Source organism: Podarcis filfolensis, assembly GCF_964270895.1.
Source record: "Podarcis filfolensis genome assembly, chromosome: 17".
NCBI lineage: Eukaryota > Metazoa > Chordata > Lepidosauria > Squamata > Lacertidae > Podarcis > Podarcis filfolensis.
Window position 1 is genome coordinate 1,891,939 of NC_139621.1, and position 16,578 is coordinate 1,908,516.

Below are 16,578 nucleotides of genomic sequence, written 5' to 3' on the forward strand. Positions count from 1 at the left end.
TGGATCCCTTCCAATCTGGATTCAGGCCTCACCATGGGATTGAAACTGCCTTGGTCACGCTGGTCAATGATCTTTGGCAGGCTAGGGCCTAGTTCTGCTGGATCTCTCAGCGGCCTTTGACACCATCAACCATAACATCCTTCTGGACCGTCTAGAGGGGCTGGGATCTGGGGGCACTATTATACAGAAAGTGGTGTTGGGGAATGAGTGTTCAGACCCCTGGGTTCTCACTTGTGGGGTGCCTCAGGGTTCCGTCCTCTCCCCCATGCTTTTTAATATCTATATGAAGCTGCTGGGAGAGATCATCAGGGGGTTTGGGCTGGGTGTTCATCAGTATGCAGATGATACCCAGCTCTACCTCTCTGTTAAATCAGAACCAGTGAAGGCGGTGAAGGTCCTGTGTGAGTACCTGGAGGCGGTTGGAGGATGGATGGTGGCTAACAGATTGAGGTTGAATCCTGACAAGACAGAAGTACTGTTTTTGGGGGACAGGGGGTGGGCGGGGGTGGGGGACTCCCTGGTCCTGAATGGGGTAACTGTGCCCCTGAAGGACCAGGTGCGCAGCCTGGGAGTCATTTTGAACTCACAGCTGTCCATGGAGGCACAGGTTAATTCTGTGTCCAGGGCAGCTGTCTACCAGCTCCACCTGGTACGCAGGCTGAGACCCTACCTGCCTGTGGACTGTCTTGCCAGAGTGGTGCATGCTCTAGTTATCTCCTGCTTGGACTACTGCAATGTGCTCTATGTGGGGCTACCTTTGAAAGTGAGCCGGAAACTGCAACTAATCCAGAATGTGGCAGCTAGACTGGTGACTGGGAGTAGCTGCCAGGACCACATAACACCGGTCTTGAGAGATCTGCATTGGCTCCCAGTACGTTTCGGAGCACAATTAAAAGTGTTGATGCCGACCTTTAAAGCCCTAAACGGCCTCGGTCCTGTATACCTGAAGAAGTGTCTCCACCCCCATCGTTCAGCCTGGACACTAAGATCCAGCGCTGAGGGCCTTCTGGCGGTTCCCTCATTGCGAGAAGTGAGGTTACAGGAAACCAGATAGAGGGCCTTCTCAGTAGTGGCACCCGCCCTGTGGAACCCCCTCCATTCAGATGTGAAGGAAATAAGCAGCTATCTTCTCTTTAAAAGACATCTGAAGGCAGCCCTGTTTAGGGAAGTTTTTAATATTTAATGCTGTATTGTTTTTAACACTTGACTGGAAGCTGCCCAGAGTGGCTGGGGAAACTCAGCCAGATGGGCGGGGTATAAATAAATAATAATAATAATAATAATTATTATTATTATTATTATTATTATTATTATTATTATTATCTGAGAATTATTTTAAACACCAATGTAATCAGGTAACAGAGCAAAGTCATGAAGGGAAAACAGTAACACAAACAGTAGAAAGTTTTTAAAATAACAACAACCACTTAATGGGCAGGATTCACCTCATGAACACCATCAGCAGAAGCCCTGTGCAAGGACTTCCACTTGTGCAATGGAGCTCTTCACCTCCCGCAACCCCCAAATTGGCTTGGGGGGTCAGGAGAACCCACAAAACAGCACACATGAGGAGGGGAGGCAGATTGTTCCACCTGCCAAGCTAATGCACTTATGCAGACAGAACAATCAACATAGTGCAAGGTTGAATTCCACTCATTTATTTGTAACATTATCTGGCAGGACAGTCCCAAAGAAAGATGTCTTCTCCCCAGTCTACATTCCCAGCATGTTTGTACTCCTGTCCCAGTGACATCTATGCTGGCTTGGTCATGCCCACAGAACGGAAGTTGGTAGGATCCCAAACGATGTGCTCTGCGAGGAGCTGTCTTCAGACACCAAGCCTGTTGACAGACCAACTCTGTGCAACGAAGATGTCTGCAAATGTGACATGAAGACTGGCAACATCAACCCCGTTGTATGGGATTCCCTTGCAGATGACCGCAATGCTTGGAGACAGGTTGTATATCCTCAGTACTGACCAGAAGAAGACCTGTAGTGACTGCTGGGAGGAGCACAGAGAGAAGAAACGCCATAGCGCATCTGTAACAGTGAAACCGGATGCCATTGTCTGCCCCACCTGCTTCTCCTGTCTCAGTCTCTATGGCCACAGCAAGCGCTGTAACTCTCCAACGGCTTGACCTCACCCCTAAGGTGCACTCCTCCTTTGTCTCTTGATACTGACAGATGTGAACAATTTATAACACTGAACATTAACAAAAGGTGTATATTGGCATATGTAGTGGGAATGCCTTAAGGCAGGGAACCAGTTGCCCTCTAGAAGGTCTTGGACTTCAGTTCCCATCATCCCCTGGGAGAGGCAGTCCAACAACATTTGGCAGATCAAGGACTCCCCATCCTTGCTTTAAGGTGTCTATATCAAGTTTTTGGGAGAAAGGCAATGGCAAACCTAGACAGCATCTTAAAAAGCAGAGACATCACCTTGCCAACAAAGGTCCGTATACAGATAGGTAGCCGTGTTGGTCTGCCATAGTCAAAACAAAAAAAAATTTTTTTCCTTCCAGTAGCACCTTAAAGACCAACTAAGTTCGTTCTTGGTATGAGCTTTCGTGTACATGATACACTTCAGAGTGTATCTGAAGAAGTGTGCATGCACACGAAAGCTCATACCAAGAACTAACTTAGTTGGTCTTGAAGGTGCTACTGGAAGGAAAAAAATTTTTTTTGTTTTGACAAAGGTCCGTATAGTTAAAGCTATGGTTTTCCCAGTAGTGATGTATGGAAGTGAGAGCTGGACCATAAAGAAGGCTGATCGCCGAAGAATTGATGCTTTTGAATTCTGGTGCTGGAGGAGACTCTCGAGAGTCCCATGGACTCCAAGAAGATCAAACCTCTCCATTCTGAAGGAAATCAGCCCTGAGTGCTCACTGGAAGGACAGATCGTGAAGCTGAGGCTCCAAGACTTTGGCCACCTCATGAGAAGAGAAGACTCCCTGGAAAAGACCCTGATGTTAGGAAAGGGGACGGCAGAGGACGAGATGGTGGGACAGTGTTCTCGAAGCTACCAGCATGAGTTTGACCAAACTGCGGGAGGCAGTAGAAGACAGAAGTGCCTGGCGTGTTCTGGTCCATGGGATCACGAAGAGTAGGATACGGCTAAACAACAACAAATCAAGTTTTTGAAATATCAGATCATGGAATTAGAAAAGAAGCAAAGGTCATATTTGACTTACAAAATGATAAGGTACATTTTTTAAAAAACTTACTGGTCATCACTAATTGTATTCAACATTGGGAAGTAAACACTATGCCAGATCTGAAATACTGGGGGGTTTTTAATAAAAAGAATAGGATATTTGTTTGTTTGCATGTAAAGACAAAATTTCAAAATACACACTTTCCGAAACAACACACAAGCCAAAAGACAGCTGCCCTTTGAAATTCACACTTTTCCAAGTTGCATGGCTTGTGTGGCATTGCAAAACATAGCAGGACCACCGGCCTGCAACCTCCACGTTTTCTGCCTATGAAAAGGGCCCAGAGTGAGCAGCCTCTGATTTCAGTGCTCCAATTCTAGGATCCCGTGAAGTCCCTGTCAAGTGGGTTGGATGGCTCTCAAAGGATGGCTCTCACAAAACTGTAGGCTCAGGGAGTTGTCCTATATTCTTTATTATGTTGGCGAAATGGCTTCTGCTGCAAGCTCTTTTCCCAGACCATCAACACTCCCTGCCTTCGAACTGCTAGGGTGGCAGGAGAAAGAGACAGTATCCATCGGCTCCCAGGCTACGGTAGCTGTTTCTTCAGTCTTCTTCCCTTGCTGCTTTTTCATAACTTTGAAAACTGCCATTGCCCCCAGAATATAGAGCTGTAGTAACAATGTGACCAAGCCTAGCAAATGCCTTACTCCGCATTTAATAATTGTCACCATTCCTGTCTTTTGGTAAGCAATCTTTATTTTCATAATGCCCATTTTTTATCTTAAAAAATAATAAAGAAACGTTATAAATTTAAAAAGGTATCCAGTTGACCTCTTCCAGCTTGCAGCTTGATTTTATTATCATGTATATAGTACTTACAGTGTTTATAGTACAGAAAGCCTGAAATTTACAAGGGGGTTACACTCCAGGGATTGTGCCCAAAGCCAGAATCACATATAGTCAAAACCAGGCATAGGCAAATGCAGCCCTCCAGATGTTTTGGGACTACAATTCCCATCATCCCTGACCACTGGTCCTGTTAGCTAGGGATGATGGGAGTTGTAGTCCCAAAACATCTGGAGGACCGACTCTGTCTATGCCTGGTCAAAACATTGGATGCAATGGCGGGTGGCAGGGGTGCCAACTTGAATAAAATATGGGGGGCAGGTAAGCCCTGCCCCACATAATCAATCAAATGTTGCCATGCATGCACACTGTTTGAATGGCAATGCCCATCAACTTGGGGGGGGCTCAGCCTCCTCAAATATTTTAGGGGGGTTGTGAAGGGACCTTGGCCCCTAGGAGTTGGCTTCTATGGCAGGAAGAACTGCCACACACACAAAAACCCCAGACCTCCTTTCCACCCCCTTTCCATTTTTTTAATGCCAAGTGTGAAAAGGTGAATTCACACAAGTTAAATGTGCAGAAGTTGTGTGTCTACTGTAGAGTCAGCTTGCAACTTACGCACATTTAACTTGTGTGAATTCAGCTTTATGCACTTGGCTAATAATAATAATAATAATAATAATGGGGGGCTGGCATTGTAGGGGGGAAACATTGGCAGTCCCACCTGACATTATACTTACTTTGGAACAATGTTTTGAGATGCAGGGAGAGTGTGTTTTGATGATACACAATTTTGATTTTATGTGCTATCGCTGGAACATAACAGCTGTTTTAGTTCAGTGTGAACTGTATTTGAAGTACTTGGTAACATTGCTTTAAAGTAAAACATTTGCCATCAAACAAATAAAACAAATGACATCAAAGTGGAGACGTACTTTAAAGCTAGTTGAAGGATGATCATTTTTGTAGTTAGCACCCAAGCAACTTGTAGAACCTTGAAGAAAAAGCTCCTGGACACACCTGCCTTTCGACACCCTCACTCACTCTAGACAGAACATTAAGAAGCACAGCCACTGAGCTCAGGAATCCCTCAATTCAGCATCCTGGGTGCCCACCCAGCTCACCCACCACCAAGGGGTCTGTTTAACACAGCACCAGAACTTCAGCAGAGAGGGGAAGCAATGGCAGTGAACAGAAGTGAAAGAAGGTCAGCTGGGAAAAGATCTAATTAAAAGTTATCGTCCTTGGCCTTCCATTAATTAGACAAGATCTGAAACTACTCCACCACACTCTCTGCACCAGGAGAATGCAGTCCCAGAACTAGAAGAAGCTGACGCAACAGGAATAAATAATCCACAGAGACAGTCACTTGTAACAATGCCCTGAGCTGCAATGCGTGCTAATGAGCACAATGGGGCCTAGGATAGGAAAAACAAAGCACATTCAAGGAGAAATGAGCTGCTGTGATGATGATGATGATGATGATGATGATGATGATGATGATGATTTTACATACCGGCCCTTATCCGAAGATCACAGGGCAGTTTACGACATAATTTCTCCTGGGCTTTCCTCCACTTGTGACCAGGCACCTAGGACAGTGATGGCGAACCTTTTAGAGACCGGGTGCCCAAACTGCAACCCAAAACCCACTTATTTATCACAAAGCGCCAACCTGGCAATTTAACCTGAATACTGAGGTTTTAGTTTAGAAAAAACAACTCATACATTAACATATTTTGTCTTAAAAGAAAAACACAACAGAGCTTTCAATGATACAAACAACTTTTTATTGAAAGGTAGAAGTTTGCATTAAGATGATCCAAACCAAGTAAGGAAACCAATCCCAAGTGCTTTCATTGGCTTAAAATTATTTGGCAGAGAATTCCACACTTTAAGGATTCCCCGCTTTTAACCTCCAGCCCAAGCAAGCAAGCGTTCTTGGCATGGCCCTCTGAGTGCGTGCAGAGTGGTGCCCCCCTTACCACCATTTCCTGAAATGGCCACGGGGGCTGCCCCACCTGCTAGTCTTTCTCCCTTGCCCAGCCCCAACTGGCCTCAACCTTGCAGCAGCATCTGAAACTGAGGGCCCACCATAATCATAATCATTGCCAGTGCTCTTTTGCAACCGGCTTGCACAATATACTAATCACCACAATATGCTCCGGAAGCCTCCGAGCAGTTGGGCACAATGAATTCGGGCCAAAGACTAGCTGTTCCCTCCATTTTGGAGAGTCGGTGCCCTGACAGGCATCACATCCCTCTCCTGCCGCGCAGTTTCCTGCACCGATCCGCCGTGCACATGGCACTCCGGCTGCCCAGGTTGAGCTGAGGACTTGACGCGCCACCCTTGCCTTCTGCCAGCTCTGTGCTGGGGTGACAGCGCGTGTGCCCACAGAGAGGGCTCTGTGGCCTACGGTGACCATGTCCAGCTTTATAAGGAAGAGTCCTTTGTTTGGAGTTGTCCTCTCTGTGAGGACTGTTCAGTCCAGGTCTGCTTTAAAGATATGGAACCAGAAAACAGGAAAACAGGAAAACAGGAAGAAGGCCTAGAAGTTGCCTTGATGGAGCTGGCAAAAAAGTCATCTGATGCCTTCTCCACTATGATGAGGAGCATTGGGTTTCTTTTTAAATTACAGTGGTACCTTGGGTTACATACGCTTCAGGTTACAGATTCCACTAACCCAGAAATAGTACCTCGGGTTAAGAACTTTGCTTCAGGATGAGAACAGAAATCGTGCTCTGGCGGCACAGCGGCAGCAGGAGGCCCCATTAGCTAAAGTGGTGCTTCAGGTTAAGAACAGTTTCAGGTTAAGAACGGACCTCCGGAACGAATTAAGTACTTAACCCGAGGTACCACTGCATAGCAGTTAGGTGGAATTAATGTTCCATCAACACAAGCATTGCAGCTTGACAGATGAAAGAATAACCCACACACTGATCTGGGGGTTATCCTGGATGACCCCCCCCCTACAAAAGACAATTTTGGGTGTACAGGGGGGTCCAATCCATTATTGTTACATGTGTGTCTATGCATTAATCACCATATACACATTTCATGTAAATTTTATGTAAATTAGTGCCCTCTTTCGTTCTCTTTTTTGGCAATTTTGTGCACGTTTCTTCACACAGTTGGAATTTGCTCCCACAAGAGACAGCAATGGCCACCAACTTGGATGGCTTTAAACGAAGATTAGACAAATCCATAGAGCATAAGGCTATCCATGTCTGCTGGCCACAACAGCCATGTTTGACTCTACTGCTGAATACCAGTTTATTGACCCTGGGAGGAAAAAACAAACTTTAAAATAAATAAAATTAAGATTGCAGTGTGGAGTACTTCTGTCCATGATTCCAGCAACTCCATTCCATTCCCCAACTTCCCCCACTCCATTCCCCATCCCTCTCCCCAACATTTCCTGTTCTGAGCTCCCTGGGGTGTTTTGGGGTTACCGCTCTAGTTTTTTGTTTTGGTTTTTTGTCTTCTACAGATGCTGTGGCTTATTAGCTCTTCCATTCAATTGGAGGATGTGGCCTCCTCCTTCTCCTGAGGAAGGTTCTCATGTGTATATTTGTTCTCCAAAGGCCTATGGCACCACAGCCAACCAGTTAAGAAATAGTTCCCTTTCACCTCAGCTGTAAGCCAGTTACAAGTCACTGAGCGGGTGTCTGCTCCCAGTTTCTGCTCTGACACTGCGAAGAAAGCACAGCACCTTCAGCATCGGAAAGACCTTTTCTCATCTAGGGGAGAAGAAGACCCACATCCTACCAGGTCAGCTGGTACAGTGGCTTCTAAGTCACATTTTCACTCCATAGTTTGGTAAAAATATAACTTGAACCTTCTGCTCCTTTATTTATATTTAATATTTAAAAATAACAATTTATTATTTTCTGCTGCTTTGTGGGGCTCCCAGGGACCCACCCATCCAAGGGACTGATCAGGTCCACATCTGCAGAGCATCAGCAATGTCCCTGTCTCAGGTGTTCTTTGACCTTTCACTGAGCCCTGAATCAAAGCTATAAAGAGGAAATCACTGTACATATAGTGAGCAGAAATGAGAGTCGGCACTCCTGCGCCCATCTGAGAAAGAAGTCGGGTCAGATGCTGTGAGCCCTGTGGTCCCAAATGGCTCATGGCTGCAGCTGCAGTTGCTGTCAAATGAGGAAAAGGCTGCAGAGGGTGCTGCCAGCAAGGAGTGGCCTGAGAGGGAGGGCAGGGCTCCATTTTGTGGCCTTGAGAAGCCATGGGAAAGGGAGACAGTCCCACAACAGCTCCCTGCCACACCTCATCCATGGTGTGGTGAGATTCCCTAGCAGTAGACGAAGGTGTTGACCAGTCAGGAGGGGAGGCTGGACTGTTGAAAGAATCACAGAATCACAGCATCATGGTATTGTAGGGTTGGAAGGGTCCACAAGGGCCAGCTAGCCCAACCTCCTGCGATGCAGGAATCTCTACCCAGTGGTGGACCTACATCTGGGGGGCCTTGAAGCTTGAACTGCCATGGGAGCCCCTTCACAACCTCCTGCGATAGCAATGGATGCAGATAGGGCATCAGGGAAAGATACATCACTGAAATTGTACACCAAATTGCCCCCATCTGAGGGGAAGAATATCAACATGAAAGCACAAAATACTCATGCAAAGGTTCATGACTCCCGGATGAGATGTAAGAGGATCTTCTCTGCACACTGGGTTGGAATTACAGTCTTAGTAGAACTTTTGACGTGTCTGTTTATTTATTTAAACCCAATAGCTGAATTGATTCTTTGGAGCATCCATGCAAAAAAAAATATAATAATTGGGAGGGGGGTTAAGCTGCATCGAGTAAATAGGGTAGGAATAAAATAATAATAATTGCTAATGGCCAGGAAGCAGAAGACAGAGTGACGAGAACCAAATTGTATCATTGAGAGAGCAGATCATGGTGTAATGTAAATGGCCTTATAAGATTGGGTTTACAGCAATTTCTAGGTAACTCACAGAAGCTAAGGTAACTCTCATTTTCCAGAATGTCTTGGTGATTTTCTTTTTTTCACCTGCAGCAATTTTCATCCCTGCTTTCTAAATTCATCAGGCTGATGCAGAACGGGACATCAGTCACTGAATTCATCCTGATCGGTGTGTCAGATGCCCATAATTTTCATGGCTTCCTCTTTGGTCTTTTTCTGCTCCTATACTTAGCCAACATCTCTGGAAACCTGGTGGTGGCAGGAGTCACCTTCTGGGACCTGCAGCTCCAGACACCCATGTACTTCTTCATTGGCAATCTGGCCTTCATTGACATCTTTTACTTCTCCACCACCGTCCCCAAGATGTTTGTGGGGCTAGCCTCCCATAGCAATCGTATTCCCTATGCAGGGTGCATTGCCCAGATATTCTTCTTCCATTTTCTAGGCAGCACTGAAGCTATGCTGTTGTCCATCATGGGCTACGACCGTTATTTGGCTATCTGCCATCCCCTCCACTACCCTGTCCTGATGAATCGCCAGTTGCGCTGGACCCTGGCTGCCTTGGTGTGGACAGCTGGCTTCTTCCACTCACTCCTCCATGCCATCATGATGTCCCGGCTCTCCTTCTGTCAAGACAACAAGGTGGAGCACTTCTTCTGTGATATATCTCCACTCCTGGCACTCTCCTGCTCAGACACCTGGCTCAACGAGGCCTTGTTAGCTGGGGTCACTGGCTCCATCATCATGGGTTGCTTTGCCTTAACTCTGACATCCTATGCTCTCATTCTAAGGGCAGTGGTTGCCATGCGCTCAGCAAAAGGTCTCCAACGTGCCTTCTCCACCTGTGGGGCTCACCTCACTGTAGTGGCCCTCCATTACTGCTGTGCTGGAGCTATGTATCTACGGCCACACTCAGAGGGTTCTCTGGACACAGACAGGGCTGTGACTGTGTTGTATACAGCAGTCACACCTGTTTTGAACCCGTTGATCTACACCCTACGCAACAAGGAGGTCAAGGCTGCTTTGAGAAGGGCTATATGCAGGAGATCCTGTTCTCAAAGACAGTAAAGAGTGTAAGTGCCAGAACGCCATGTACTGTAAATATGGTGGCCCTGAAGCAAATCGGTTTCCCTTTCATCTGATAGAATCCTAGGTCCTCCATCCCACTCTTGATGAACCCTTGGTGATTCATGTTGACACACAGAGGCACACATTATTCCTGGTTTCCCAAGCTTTCCTACCAATTATGCTACAATCCACATTGGCATGCTTCTGTCCCATCACAATGCCGCAACAATGACACATGCCCAGGTTTAAGTGGTGTGTGGGTGTAGGGGGTGTTATTGTTTTTCTTTGTTATTATGGTATGCGTTTTTGTGTTTCTATACTGGAAACAGCCCTGTGAAATTTGGATGAAGGGTGTTAGAGAAATGTAATAGATTATAAATAATAACAAAAGAAACTTGGGCATCTATCCAGACACAAGCAATCCCTTCTGAACCCTGCAGATCTGGACTATTGCTTGAAAGGAAAAGCTAACAAAATACGTATATCCAAACTCTGCACTATCCAAAAATGAAGGACAGCTTTTCGACACTTTGTCATCTGCTGGATGCATTAAAGTATAGGAACATGGCTAGCAGTCACTCTCTCCTTATGATTTCTATGGGGAAACATTCTTGGATAGTATACTTATGAAGAACTATTGTCTGGAATTATAGTGCTGTTTTTAGAATACTACCACTCCATCCTCTCTCCTCATATCCTTAATTTCTTTATTGCTTTGATCTTTTCTCTTTCTTGTTGTTATTATTGCTTTTTTGGAAATGGAAATGAAAACCATTACCAAACATAAAGTCCCTTCTGAACATAAACTTCACAGTCTCATCAACCCCACCCCCCACCCCTGGCTCCAAGGCATTTGAAGGACCTCTGAGTTGAGAAAGCCTGACCAATACGGCAATACAGTAAACTCTCCAAAGAAATGTACTGGGAACATACCCCTCTGAGATCCCAGTGCTAACAACACCCTGAGAGAAATCATTGACTTATTCCTTGGCAGTATGGAGGAAAATATGTAATGAAATGTGGGTGGGGGCAGGAAGTACACCATCGAATCATAAAATTGGAGAGTTGGAAGGGATCCTGAGGGTCATCTAGTCCAACCCCGTGCAATGCAGGAATCTCAAATAAAACATCCCTGACAGGTGGCCATCCAACCTCTGCTTAAAACCCACCAACGAAGGAAGTCCACCACCTCCCAAGGAAGTCAAACAGAAAGTCAGAAAGTTCTTCCTGGTGTTTAGTCAGAATCTCCTTTCTTGTAACTGGAAGCTTTATTTTGCTGGGTTTTGTTTAGTTTTTGTATATCTGGTAAATATACAACATATAGGCCTATATCTGGTGATTCTGCTTCTTTTCGTTTTTTGAGATTTTTATGCTTTGCAATATTTTTGGTGGTATTCCAAGTTTTTGTCTTTCTAGTGAATTTGCTTCTCTGGGAAGTTTCTGGTCATTTGTTTGGTGCGTTTCAGCTGATTTTGATTCTTTTCAATTCTTTTTTGCATCTTTGGTGTTTCTTTCTTTGTTCTTGGTGGTTTTGCTTAATATACGTGTTACTGGTGAATTTACATACTTTGGGTGGGTTATTGTGGTTCTGCTAGTTTCTGCTAGGTTTTGCTTCTTTTCTGCATTCAGCTAGTTTTTTCTTTTTTTCAATTGGTTTTTTCATTTCTGGTCGTTTTGTTTGTTTTTGGTTGTTCTGCTTAGGTTTTTTATTTCTATCTAATTTGCTGCTTTGGGGCTGATTCCAGTGAATCAGAACCAAAACCAAGATCTAACTGTAACCCTAATCCTAACCAAAGCATAACCCTCCACCTCACTCTAAATCTAAACCCAGCCCTAACACTTGCCCTAAGCCTAACTCTTACTCTAACCCAACTCCAACCTCTACCCTAAATGCTATTATTTTGATATAAATTTAAATCAAGAAACGAACTTAAGTGTTATATGGGATGCGAGTAAAGCAGTAATGAAAGGGTTTTTTATTCAACAAAATGCTTATCACACCCCAAAAGAAGCAAATTCTCTAGAAATCCAAAAACGAAGCAAAACCACAAAATATGCAAAACCAATGAAAAGGAAGCAAAATCACCAGAAACCCAAAAACCAAGAAACTTAGCACAGTAGTTTTTCTTGGTTTGGGGTTTCTGGTGAATTTGCTTCCTTTGGGGTTGGTTTGCTTCTTTGTGGTATTATGGGGAATTTGCTTTGTTTTGTGCAGGATGCATGGAGAATGTGAGCTGCATGCACGGGAGAGGCACCCCGTTTTAAATTGCTTTTTGTTTTCAGCCTTAAAACAGCACTTTTTGTCCAGGCAGCTAGTTCAGAAGTTTTACAGCCGCAGTTAGTCACAAGAGGCTTGGTCCTGGCTCTTACGGCTGCTGCTGGCTGGAGTGTAACCATAATTCACCGCATAATGGTCACACATCCCTTTTTTATAATAAAAATCGGCATATAAAATGTGATGTTTATGTGGTGAAATATGGTATCTGTGTAAAGTCATCAGTTTAGACAAGAGCTGGGAGCTGAGACATAGGAGAAATGGCAAGGGGGTGTGATGGTATGCAGCGCAGGAATCCTGCCCATAGCCATACCTGCGTGGGCTGCGTTGGAACCACCAACCTTCTGGTTAACAGCCAGACACACTGGACCATTAGACGTATGTGTAGGGCAATATGATGCCGCTGTTGTGTTGAAATCTAGCACTGAAAAGGGATACTCATTACACCTCTGTGTGTTTGTGTTCTTGTCTTGCCTCCTGGGTATTTAATGCTGAAGCATGATCTGCAAAGAGCCACAGTCTGACGTGTATGTTGGGTGACTGAGGGGTGTGTGGCCTTCTTCTCAAGCCAAATTCCCACTTGTGGAGCTGTGGCAAGCGAAAACGTGGAACCTGGGGAGAGTCCGTGATGCTGTTCTTTCCTCCCCTAGACAAATGAAGAGTTTAACCAGAGGCTGAATGGCTTTCGTCCAGACCCAGGGGCGTCTTACCCATAGAGGCTAGTGGCGCAGGGCACCAAGTTCTGGAGGGCGCCAGGGAAGAGGCAGAGGCTGAATGCGGCGCCTCCCAGCATCAGCTCTCCGCCCTCCCCCACCTCCCCCATGCCACACCAAAGCAGCGCCACGCCCAGAGCCTCTGCCTGCCGTGGCCACCAGGGCACAAAGCAGCCAGCTGAGCCACCGCATCCAGCCTCCGCCTTCTCCCCGCCAGAGGAGCTGCCCTCCAGCCACTGCCTGCCTCATCCAGCCCCGCAAAGCTTGGCGTGTCACTGGCAGTGCCGTCCTCCCTAAAAAAGGTCGGCAACTCTGGGAAACGGGGGGGGGGGCAGAGGGATCTTTACACCACGGCACTGGATATGCTTAAGACGGCCCTGTCCTGACTTGGCTGCATCTGGTGGCCTTGGGAACATGACTTTATTCTAAGGATCTGGCACCTTGCAGGCTCCCAAGGCTGTGTATAGGTACATCAAAGGTTATGTCACCCCAGTAAAATACCAGGTGAGTCTGGGAGGCTCAGTGGGCAAGCGAGGAGCTCAGGGTTGTTTCAAGATGGAGGCGATATCCCCCCTTGTTCCCTTTAATTTTGAGCAGTTTGGCTGCTGGGCTCTGGGTGGAGGATTTCACCTCCCTCCTCTTGTGGCCATGCACAAGGGCTTGTCTTTGGAGATTGCGGGTGCTTCCCTCCTCCTCTTGCTTACCTTTAATAGCTGCAGAAGGTGGCTTTGTTGGCAATTCCAGCAGGTCCCTCCCCTTGCCTTTTCTAGCTGGGGGGGGGGGCATTGCTCTGTAATGGGGTGAGACACTACCCCTGCCTGGCACAGGCTCCTCAGAGGGCATTGTGTCCTACATACCATATTTTTTCGTGTATAAGGCGACCCCTGGTTTTTTAGCCCTAAATTAAGAAATCAATTGTTGAGCTTGGGGGGGGGGGGATTTTCGCTGCCACTGAGGGAGGCAGGTGGGCAGGTGAGCAAGTGATAGCTAGCGATAGGGAGGAGAAGGAGGACCAGAGCCAAGCAGGGCATGAAGATGGCAGACACCAAGAAGAAGCAGAACGAGCAGCTGAAGGGCTGGACCATATTTTTCAGTGTATAAAATGACCCCCTATTTTGGATTAAATTTTTAAAGCAAAAAACATTGTATTGTACACAGAAAAATATGGTACATATCTGTGGAGTACTGTCATGGGCCAGGAGTCAGCTTCACTTGCTGAGCCGCACAGCAGCCTGAAAGGGGAGAAGGTGGTGTCATTCCCCCTGCAGCTGACTAGCCTTCAAGGACTCAGAGGAGAAGGCACTGATGAGAACCAACTGCCTTCAGCCTTAGGCAGAGCTTCCAGCAGCAGTCAGATGCTGGTAGCAACACTTGTAGTTCCTGGTCCTGCCTTGCTGCTTCCTGCTCATCTTGACCCTTGACTTCATGATCATTGGATTCATAGAATCATAGAATCATAGAGTTGGAAGAGACCACAAGGGCCATCGAGTCCAACCCCCTGCCAAGCAGGAAACACCATCAGAGCAATCCTGACATATGGTTGTCAAGCCTCTGCTTAAAGACCTCCAAAGAAGGAGACTCCACCACACTCCTTGGCAGCAAATTCCACTGTCGAACAGCTCTTACTGTCAGGAAGTTCTTCCTAATGTTTAGGTGGAATCTTCTTTCTTGTAGTTTGGATCCATTGCTCCGTGTCCACTTCTCTGGAGCAGCAGAAAACAACCTTTCTCTCTCCTCTATGTGACATCCTTTTATATATTTGAACATGGCTATCATATCACCCCTTAACCTCCTCTTCTCCAGGCTAAACATGCCCAGCTCCCTTAGCTGTTCCTCATAAGGCATCATTTCCAGGCCTTTGACCATTTTGGTTGCCCTCCTCTGGATACATTCCAGTTTGTCAGTGTCCTTCTTGAACTGTGGTGCCCAGAACTGGACACAGTACTCCAGGTGAGGTCTGACCAGAGCAGAATACAGTGGCACTATTACTTCCCTTGATCTAGATGCTATACTCCTATTGATGCAGCCCAGAATTGCATTGGCTTTTTTTAGCTGCCGCGTCACACTGTTGGCTCATGTCAAGTTTGTGGTCAACCAAGACTCCTAGATCCTTTTCACATGTAGTGCTCTCAAGCCAGGTGTCACCCATCTTGTATTTGTGCCTCTCATTTTTTTTGCCCAAGTGCAATACTTTACATTTCTCCCTGTTAAAATTCATCTTGTTTGTTTTGGCCCAGTTCTCTAATCTGTCAAGGTCGTTTTGAAGTGTGATCCTGTCCTCTGGGGTGTTAGCCACCCCTCCCAGTTTGGTGTCATCTGCAAATTTGATCAGGATGCCCTTGAGTCCATCATCCAAGTCGTTGATAAAGATGTTGAATAAGACCGGGCCCAAGACAGAACCCTGTGGCACCCCACTAGTCACTCTTCTCCAGGATGAAGAGGAACCATTGATGAGCACCCTTTGGGTTCGGTCAGTCAGCCAGTTACAAATCCACTGAGGGGTAGCATAGTCAAGACCGCATTTTACCAGCTTCTTTACAAGAATATCATGGGGCACCTTGTCAAATGCCTTGCTGAAATCAAGGTAGGCTACATCCACTGCATTCCCTTCATCTACCAGGGTTGTAATTCTGTCAAAAAACTTTCCCTGACCCCTGAACCATCTGACCACGTGGGTTGCTGTTTGCCTGACCCTTGCACTGGCCCTGGCATTGGATAATGACTCTGCCTCCAGGTAATTACACCATCCTGGCTGAGGCCAGCTATTTCTGGGAGGCCACCAGTACCCGATCCTGCTTTAAGTGGAGATGAAAACAACTGAATCTGTGGGCCAAGCTACATGTTGCATAAAATGCATGAATACATTTCATGTGCATTTTTTGCCATTTAGTATAAGCAGGATCAAGACTGCAGGTTGGAGGGATGAAATATACTCAGAGTCGCAAAGTGATTTCATGCTCTTTATTCAGCTCATAGTGGTGAGGAGGAATGAATGAAAGTCCCCTCAAAGTATCTGCTTTATATACATTATTTACACAATGGGCTGCACGTGATTGGCTAATTCTGGAATTCTCCTGTAGGCCAATCAGGTTGTGGATTCACTTCTATCTGGAGCTGGATTGGGTGGCTCCTGCCAACCAATCATACTGCTGCATTGTTCTAGGACCAATCAGACTGCTGCATTCTGAATCATATTGTTCTAGGACCAATCAGACTGCTGCATTTTGGATCCTATTGTTCTAGGACCAATCAGACTGCTGCAGTTTGGATCCTATTCAACTCAGTACATAACAAGGGAGAAGATTTATTCATTTCTGTCCTGCTGAGGAGGCGACAAAGGAAGCTTCCCTCCAAGGGCTTTGGGGGAAGGTGGCAGGGATTTTGAGCAGGACCCATTGATGCAGAACCTGTTAAGCTCTCCTCCCCATGCACCTTGATCCTGATGGGAGCTGGACTCCAACAGCACCTGATGTGCTGATGTTTCTGCTTCCCTTATATAAGCAGTGTGTTCTGCTGCTGAGTTTTGGTCCTTTTCTTAACATTATGACTCCTTTCTCACTTGGCTATTTTG

The 16,578-nt window shown here is 46.2% G+C and overlaps 2 protein-coding genes across 2 annotated transcripts in view; one reads left to right on the forward strand and one right to left on the reverse strand.

Moving 5' to 3' along the window:
• SHFL (shiftless antiviral inhibitor of ribosomal frameshifting) overlaps positions 1–16,578 on the reverse strand; it is a 181,094-nt gene that overhangs the window by 108,464 nt on the left and 56,052 nt on the right. The gene's annotated exons all lie outside the window — the stretch shown is intronic.
• On the forward strand, positions 1,944–10,019 carry LOC310752349 (olfactory receptor 12D2-like; the record flags this gene model as incomplete). Its single annotated transcript, XM_083592458.1, has 2 exons — positions 1,944–2,118; positions 9,184–10,019. 2 exons carry the CDS (start codon positions 1,944–1,946, stop codon positions 10,017–10,019), a joined length of 1,011 nt encoding a protein of 336 aa, XP_083448584.1.